Source organism: Calliopsis andreniformis, chromosome 9 (genome assembly GCF_051401765.1).
Source record: "Calliopsis andreniformis isolate RMS-2024a chromosome 9, iyCalAndr_principal, whole genome shotgun sequence".
Classification (NCBI taxonomy): domain Eukaryota; kingdom Metazoa; phylum Arthropoda; class Insecta; order Hymenoptera; family Andrenidae; genus Calliopsis; species Calliopsis andreniformis.
Genome location: NC_135070.1, coordinates 1,418,249 through 1,426,782, shown reverse-complemented (window position 1 = coordinate 1,426,782; position 8,534 = coordinate 1,418,249). Strand labels below are relative to the sequence as shown.

At 33.6% G+C, this 8,534-nt stretch overlaps 1 protein-coding gene across 3 annotated transcripts in view; it reads right to left on the bottom strand.

Annotated features, from left to right (window-relative positions):
- Positions 1 to 1,749: 1,749 nt before the first annotated feature.
- The window catches only part of Chb (CLIP-associating protein), a 49,244-nt gene continuing 42,459 nt past the window's right edge, over positions 1,750 to 8,534 (bottom strand). The window contains exons 18-27 of one of the 3 annotated variants that reach the window (XM_076385836.1): positions 8,435 to 8,500; positions 7,898 to 8,229; positions 7,519 to 7,822; positions 7,272 to 7,435; positions 7,051 to 7,189; positions 6,851 to 6,983; positions 6,614 to 6,770; positions 6,322 to 6,535; positions 6,034 to 6,240; positions 1,750 to 5,965 (exon numbers count right to left, since the gene is read on the bottom strand). In XM_076385836.1, coding sequence (XP_076241951.1) covers positions 5,762 to 5,965; positions 6,034 to 6,240; positions 6,322 to 6,535; positions 6,614 to 6,770; positions 6,851 to 6,983; positions 7,051 to 7,189; positions 7,272 to 7,435; positions 7,519 to 7,822; positions 7,898 to 8,229; positions 8,435 to 8,500 — 1,920 coding nt within the window. In that variant the 3' untranslated portion in view covers positions 1,750 to 5,761. Of the gene's footprint in view, positions 5,966 to 6,033; positions 6,241 to 6,321; positions 6,536 to 6,613; positions 6,771 to 6,850; positions 6,984 to 7,050; positions 7,190 to 7,271; positions 7,436 to 7,518; positions 7,823 to 7,897; positions 8,230 to 8,434; positions 8,501 to 8,534 lie in introns of those variants that run through there. The other 2 variants (XM_076385837.1, XM_076385838.1) reach the window with 2 other exon arrangements.

Genomic DNA, 8,534 nt, shown 5'->3' with positions numbered 1-8,534 from the left:
TAACAAGGAACGATTTTTAGGTGTTCGCCTCTAATTGCTTTAATTTTCAGATATGTTATCAGAGACCGAAAATTAAAAGGTACGTGCTTTTTTATTTTGGCCCGTTTTCATATTTAGGGGATGAAGTCACTCTTCAAAGTTTACACGATGAGATGCAAAAAATCACATTGTTAGCCTACAGATCATTATAAAACTTCATATAAATTTAATTTACTTTATAATTAGTTGTATGGATGATGTCATCCATTCTTGTCATCAGTGACCCTTATCAAGGAGTACATAAACTACACCCCCCGTAAAAAAGCATACTTAAAAGTCTTGAAAGCTGATGTAAGAAAATTCATAAAATCTATAAGTAACCTTGCAATTAGGCGTGAATTGCCTTTTGATGACAAATTAATAGCTTTATTACTACAAATAAATGATTAACTTACTACGAGCTTACAAAATTGAAGTAAAGATTATTTTGTCAAAGTTGAATATCAAATAATAACAAAACCTCTCAAAAGCCAAGTTACTTTACTGTAAACAATTAACATCTATAAGTATTCAGTTATCTAAATTTGATTTTGATTTTTTTACAAGATGTATGTACATACATGTAATGAAATGATGTATTTCAGATGTTACTGGAAGTCTTACGATTCATATTTGTCGGAAAAATAGTATTTTATTATTTATTATGTTATATTGTATATTATTTTATAATAACAACTTTTATTTATATACTATACAAAAAGCATTCAGTAATTAGGGATGCCCCATCCCCTAATAGGGGTAGGAGTTATAAAGCCATTAATTTATCATCATAAGACAATTGATATCCAATTATTATAGGGTTTCTTATAGATTTTATGAATTTTCTTACAGCTTTCGAGTAGTTTAAATATGCTTTTAAACGATTAGCAGTAATTTACCCCTTGCTAAGGATGACTCATGACAAGAACATCGTTCAAACAGCTAGTTATGACGCAAATTAAATTTGCTTTACAATCATTTTTAAGCTAACAATGTGATTTTTCGTACCTCTTCTTATAAACTTTGAAAGATGATTTCATCCCCTAAATATGAAAACAGATCAAAATAAAAAAAACACTTATTTTTCAGTTCGGTTATAACACATCTGAAAACCAAAGTAATCGGAGGCGGACATCTCAAAACCATTCCTTATTGGTATTAGATATACATAGATAGCTGATTACTGTCTGCAGGTTGCAGAATGACATTTAGTGGTGAACCACAATCGCGGCAAGAAGTCTTCAGCTTTAAGTTTGAGTTTGACCTCGAAGTTTAATTTTTAGTTTTTTTACATTACTTATACAAGTGTTACAGAAGCTTGTGAAAATCACTCACCGAGTTGTGCGGATCTTGCTGGATGCTGGTCTTGGTTGAAACTTGGAATCTCGTAAGTACTTCATTATTCTCACTAGCATAATAAAAAGTTTAAGCATCTACATATTTTAATTTGTCATACTGATAATATATTATTAATCGCTGAAATGTAGGCAATTTTATAAATTTTATAAATTTAGACGCAAAAGTGATTGGTAAACGTAAAAATATACGCGCAGTTAGTTTCACATTTTTTAATAACTAAAAACGAGTACCTATTTATTTTTTAATAATAATTTTAACATTTTAAATAAAATGATTTTCCTACTCACAACGAAACATATTAAATATGTTTTACATACAAAATATTAAATATTAAATATTACAAAACTTATAATGATATGTAAACCAGTTAAATTCGTTAAAAGCAAACTTGCTGTATATTGAATGATATTTGTGACAGTCCGGAATAAAAAATACAAATTCAAACTGTTTCAACGTATACGACAATTGGCTTTATTCTGCCGCGAATTTGTAAATTAACGGACGAAAATTAAATATGAGATTTAATTACATAATCTCCATACGCACAAATACACATATCATATAAAGTTGACATTTAATAAAATATAGGCGGACAAAATCTCGCAACGAAATGGAAATATTATACAGAGACATTCGATTTTTTTGCAGCAGCGTTGCATATTAATTCTGTCAACCCACAACTTATTTTTGCCATAAAAAGAAGTATTATACAATCACTTAATGGCTCTATCAGAGAGGTCCCATATATTTATTCTTAAAATATGTTCAGAGGAAAAATAAAGTTACAGAAAAGTCAGGCAATGCCATGCGTTGAAAATGGGACTAGACATATTTTCAAATTTCGTTTATTCACAGACGAAGCAGTCAGCTACTATCCATCGTTCGCATATAAAATATATTTTCTAATACTAATACGATCAGTGTCATTCACTACACTCACGAATAAAACAATTTTCCTTTATACCCTTTTTCTTCGTCATCAATTTCCCATTTCTTTGAAATTCGAAACAAAAATCACAATCATAGAGTATGAGATTTAAAATAGTTGGAAAATACATCTGTGCGTGCTAGAAGTACCGTTAAAAAGATGAACGTTAACAGAGTTAATAGCCATGCTTGCGATGCAAAAATTGATACAATTTGTTTTTTTCATCTGTCGCTCGAAATGATCATACAAAAGCAAGAATTGTCGATAGAGGTTTACCGTGTGAGAACTGTAATACCAAAACAGTCTTCAACTCTAATACAGTTTTTGAATGAAGTGACATTTCTGTAATTTCATTTTCGTACGTTAATATCATCACTTAATGTATATCACGGTTTCATGAAAGCGTATCTTTTTTTATTCTTTTCTCTTTTTTTTTTTTTTTACATCGTAACTATTTCTTACGACGGACGATATTATGCTTTGTTCTTTCTTTCCTTGCTTTCTTAATCGTTCTAAACAATTAAAGTGTCTTACTCCTAGTGGTGCAATGTCAAACAGATGGGCACATCCGGCGTAGAAATTCTTACGACAAACACCTTTCTTTCGAATTACAATCAATTATACGCGTGTTCTTTTTATCTTCTTTTTATGGAGTGAAAGAAACAGCTAAAAGTATACCGTACAATAAACGCAACAAATAACTTTACACGTAGATCAAATTCCTGTAGCCAGATGATCGCTTTCGTTAATGCAAAAGTGGCAAGGACCTCGATACATGTCAATATATATCCTACGATATCGTACACGCATTAGTAAATATGATGTAAATCTTGCTTTCGATAATAATGCTCGAAAAACTTAACAAAACAAGCGATTTCATTGTTCATAAACGATCGCGACACCACGCAGAGTCCAGCAGCGCCAAGACTCGCAGGCAGTGACGGTCAGCTACCTAATCCTTATTAATACTACAGTAAGTTCTATATTATATGTATATATATACACGATCCGCACACACCAGGTCAAATCCTAAATCATTCTTAAATAAATGATCGATAATGAATGAATTGAAAGAAATACCGATAAGTAAACATAGATAATAGTATAAACAAGTCAAATGATACTTTTACTTTTCTTTCAAGAACCCACCACAAAAATAGTATCATAGTACATTTGCATTAATTTCTTACATGCAAAACTATTCATCCTGCCTGTGATCAAAGAGCAATTGGTAAAAACGATTCGCATCCGTGCAATTCACCTCGCGGATTTCGTTCTACGAAAATAGATTCTTAGATGACGTTGAGCTCGTGGCAAAACGAACTTGAAAAAGGTAGAATCTGATTGGCTTACGTCACGATATAGACAAACGATAAGTAACTTTACGGAAAAGGCCGATCGCTGTCTGTTCACGCGACAACAAAATACAGGCGGCTCTCTAGCTATTTGCAGACTACAATCGCTTTTCTCAACAATAGGCGTTCTCTCTTTTTACAAGACGATGAAAGACGTTTCCCGAACAAATCTCGTCCCGACGACGCCAAAGGCACCAAGTAAGTAAATGAAATAGCTCTGATCACATTTGACACCGTTTGCATTCAATTGCTTTTTCTTTCTGTTACACTTCATTCCATACCATTTTGGCACTACTTGGCCGTCTATTATAATCGAAACTCATTGCCAACGTTATTATCAGTTGAAACGTCTGTATTTAATATCTCGAGGACATTTATGCTAGTGAAAATAAATTTGACACGCAAATACTCTTGTTTTCAAAGGAGGACATCGAATTTGTTGTTAATGCCATACTTGCTGTTCAACTTCTGATGAGTCACTTTTAATTTTATTGTAAAATTAGTTTACTATTCCGACCTAGCAGTAAGAAAAGATGAAGGGCGATTTATATATTAATATGTATAATTTTATCCTTAGGTGGTAAAACAAAAACGACAATGGCACAGAATATGTACTAAATTCGTTACGTTAGCTTTGATTCAGCGTTCATTTAATTATTGGCAACGTGACGAATAGTTTTAAATATTAACGTTAGATTCCAATAAATCGTTTCTTTCTTAATCGTTTCTAATCTACTTCTGTTCGACTCTGTCGCATGTAATCTTTCATTCACGCGCTCGCATTCTTCCTCTGTTTCTCTCGCAGACTCTCTGTGTTTGTGTATTATGCCTCTCTCGAAGAATTCCGATTAGTTTTATCTTTCATTTCTTGGCTCATTGTGCGTCCTTGGAAAATCTGACTAGCACACGGAATTCGTGAACGAATAAATTATCGATTTCCGTTTCGACATTTCGACCTACATACATAAGAAGAACCTCTGTGACAATCGTATATATGCTCATGTCAAACATTGCTAAACAAATACGATATTTGCACGCGGGCCTTCCATTAATATGCTGAAATGTGAAGAAAGTATGTTTTATATTAAATTTATTCATGCTCACTAATTGTACAGAGCCGATATGAAATATATCGTTCATTTTTACTCTGGAGAAAAGTGTCGGTACCTTTATCGTACTCTTCTCTTATTCCATTGCAAGGTGTACAGCAACTTATTTATCATGTGCGAGATACTATCAGCGAACGAAACGTATAACGTATTTTATACAACGTGCCCTGACACCGGCGTAATTAACATTCGCGCACACTCCGCTTAATAAGTATATAATATGAACCTCTAGGCAGTGATGTCGCACTGTCATCTCAAACATTCACTCAAATTAACAACCGACAATTAATTCAAGGGAATCACATTTTTTGTCAAAGCCTTGTAACCAACTCTAATAGACGCACAACGATACACAGAAATATCTAAATATATATAATACATGTATATGTCTATGTACACAATGTATCTTAACGAATAGCAAACAAAATTCAGAACATATAAAATCACAAAGCAGACAATGAGGCACGATACTTTTTTTCACGGGTTCACAAGTTACGAAAAATAAGTTCTTAAAGCTTTTTTTTGTAATATATAACACTGCAACTTAATACCACGATGCAACAGGTATCGGTTAAAGATATACGTACCTCAAGTGAAAAAATCTTACACCTAAAGCCAGTCGTAATAATTATCCCTGCATTTATTGACTGAATATTATTATTCGTCGCTAAAAAAAATCTGGAACTATTAGTTTGCAACAGGTATAAATTTTTGGCAAACAAAACAATATTCGTAAACTTGCACATTTACTTTCGTGCAACATCACTGTCAAGAGTTCAGCTTTGTCGCACATACGAACACACCTTGCCATAAAATCGTACAAGTCAGTCTGTCTTACAGAAAATTTCAATTTTGTCGAATCAGTTCCAATCTGACAATTGTTAGGGATTGGACTTACTGAGGAAGCTAACCAGCATTTCTTCGTGCCTTGCACCCAAACGAGCAAACCTCTTCAGTATCGCGATTCTGAGCGTCGCAGAATTTGTTGTTAGTTAGTTCTTGCTATTGCTGCGAGGGCTTGCTGGTTGACTATTCGCTTGTTGCGCGCGTTGTATGTAGATATTCAAAAGTTTCAGTTTGCTGGTATATAAACAGCTTAGATGTGGTTTCAATACCTCTTCGCCAACTGCCAAATGTATCGCTACCATACAAAACACGGCACTTTTACGAACCGCGCTTTCTTTCTCGTCATAAGCCTGAGTGTAGAAAAGGCTATTATTAATAATAAAATAGTTTTTGAAATATAAAAAATAAATTAACTTGCCTTGATGAGACCGGGCATAACTTTCGATAGATGAGGTTCTATCGCATCCCGACCCCAATGTTCTACTAATTTGTGCAACATTTTTATTGCTCCCATATTTAAGGGAAATGACTCAGTAGTGATTATAGTTGAAACTAAATGAATTATTTGCTCTGGTTTTAAAACCATCGCAATTGTAGCAGCACACTTTTCTGCTGTCCAAAGAACCTGTTTACATATTGACATTAATATTAGTTGAATATTACTAAAAAAAAGTACGTACATCTCCTAATTATGTTAAACACTTACTGGATTTCTCGAGTTACTAGCGCTCGAAGAATCTATTGCTTGATCGTCTGTTTTGTATGCACTAATGACTTTTAAAACGAGCAGCTCAGGATAAACAGAAAAACTGTCAACGAGTTCTGAGCACTTAAGCATTTCAATGAATGTTTGAAGTACTTCCACTTGCATTTTCTTATTATCATTAGTCAAACTATCTAATAAAGTTTTGAACAGCTTCCTGAAAAAATGAAAGTAAAAAAATTAGAATTTTACCAGTTGCAATTAAGAATACTACTAAAGCAATGTAATTATGTACTTGAAATTTTGTTTAATATATGAGGCATCTCCTTCTCGAACGTATTGCTGAAAATCTTGCAAGGCTGATACTTTCTCTTCGGTTTGCGTCATTTTCGATTGTAAGGTTTTAATTAAATTATCTAAAACTTCCGAATTCTTTGTCGAATCAGACGATACTATAATAAAATGTTGGATAAACTGAATTATTCTATATAAAACAAGATGAACATTATTTAGTATATTAATATAAACATACCGTGCGTTTTGTAACCATTGTTTTCTTGAGGTAGAATAAGATCTCCCGCCATTGTATCGTTTGAACCGTTTACCGTAATGCTTGTAACAGATCGACCTCTTTGTGTAGGTGAAGAAACAGAAGATGATCGACCCTAATAATATCAAAATATAAGATATTTTTTTTCTTTTATAGATAATGTCTAAATGTTATCTAATTACCGAATTACACAATGTAAGACCCTCCATCTTCTCTTCAACATCAGCCATATTACTAATTCCACTATCTTTACTAGTGGTTGCTCTTTCTAAACGTTCGAAACCATAATTCTGTATCTCCGCGGTCGTTCGTCTCAACGATCTGTGGGAAGTACTTTAAAATTAAAATAACTAAGAATGACAAATTATCGGATCTCTGTATCAGAGATATAACAATAACTCACTTGTAAACTTCCTCCAAGTTTTCATCCGCGTTATCAATATCGCCTTTAGGTTTCGAACGAGCAGGTGAGCTTTGTGCTCTAGGGGGTGGAGTACCAGGTGATGCGGGATTACTCGAACCCGATGATTTTCTTAAGTGATTTTGTACTAATGGCAATGCTGCCTCCTACACAAGAAACATGCATACACAATGGGGTAAGTAGGATTCGCGCATTATCTTATTCAAAAATTCCTCTTAAACAATCTTACTTGATAATATTTGGGTAACTCTGCCAATATCATAGTCACTTTTGGTGGATTTAAGTTGTACAAGGATATGACAGCATTCTGTGCATGTCTTCTAACATCTTGACTTTTAACATCGTTAGACCAGTCGAGTAACCTAGCCAGTGCCGTTCCTGCGGAATTATTTAGCGCAGATGGCTCCGCCGTTTCTGCTATTTGTGTAATAAACATAAGTGTAGCTACTTTTACACGAGAATTTGGAGTTTGCGTTGGATCAGTCAGATACCTCATTACCGCAGGAAGAAGTTGCTCTCCTGGGAAGCATTCTCTATAGGAAATCAACAAATGGAATAATGGTTAAACAATTGTATTAATAAAAAAGTTTTCACCCTTTGATTCTTACCTAACTACATCGAGTGTTTTGTGGATTTTCGCTTGTATTGATCCAAGCAAATCAGTTCCCAATTTATTTAAAAGTCTTGCACATAAAACATAAAGCCAGTCACCAAGATCTTCACTGTGAGTAGCTACTAATTCATTTAACGTGTCCAAAAATAGACTGAAGACTTTCGTATGCGAGTCCATGAACATTTTAGTAAAAATGTCCGTTACTTTGCGCAGTTCTGTTGCTCTAAGTGTATTTCCGTTTGAGAGGAAATGTTGCAATCCTATTAAACCCTCCTTCCTATCTCCCCAATGTTTATGTGCACAATTTTCAATAATTTCCTTAATATCCTGTAAAGTAACGTTACATAATACATGTACAACAATGTATAGTAAAAATATCACAATAAGTGTAAGGATTTATTTAAGAGTAAGTTTTTACTTCCTGTATTTGGCAGAAGAGTATAGTATAAGATCTATACATATGTATATGCACATACATACATGTATACATGTACGAAATAATAAGTGGATATGAATATTAAATGTAACAAACCTTCGGGATAGATTGATCCCACATATCACGGTACAGCCTTTGCTGAGAGCCACTCCATGAGAACGACTAATGGTAGATGGACGATGGACAGATATGGAGA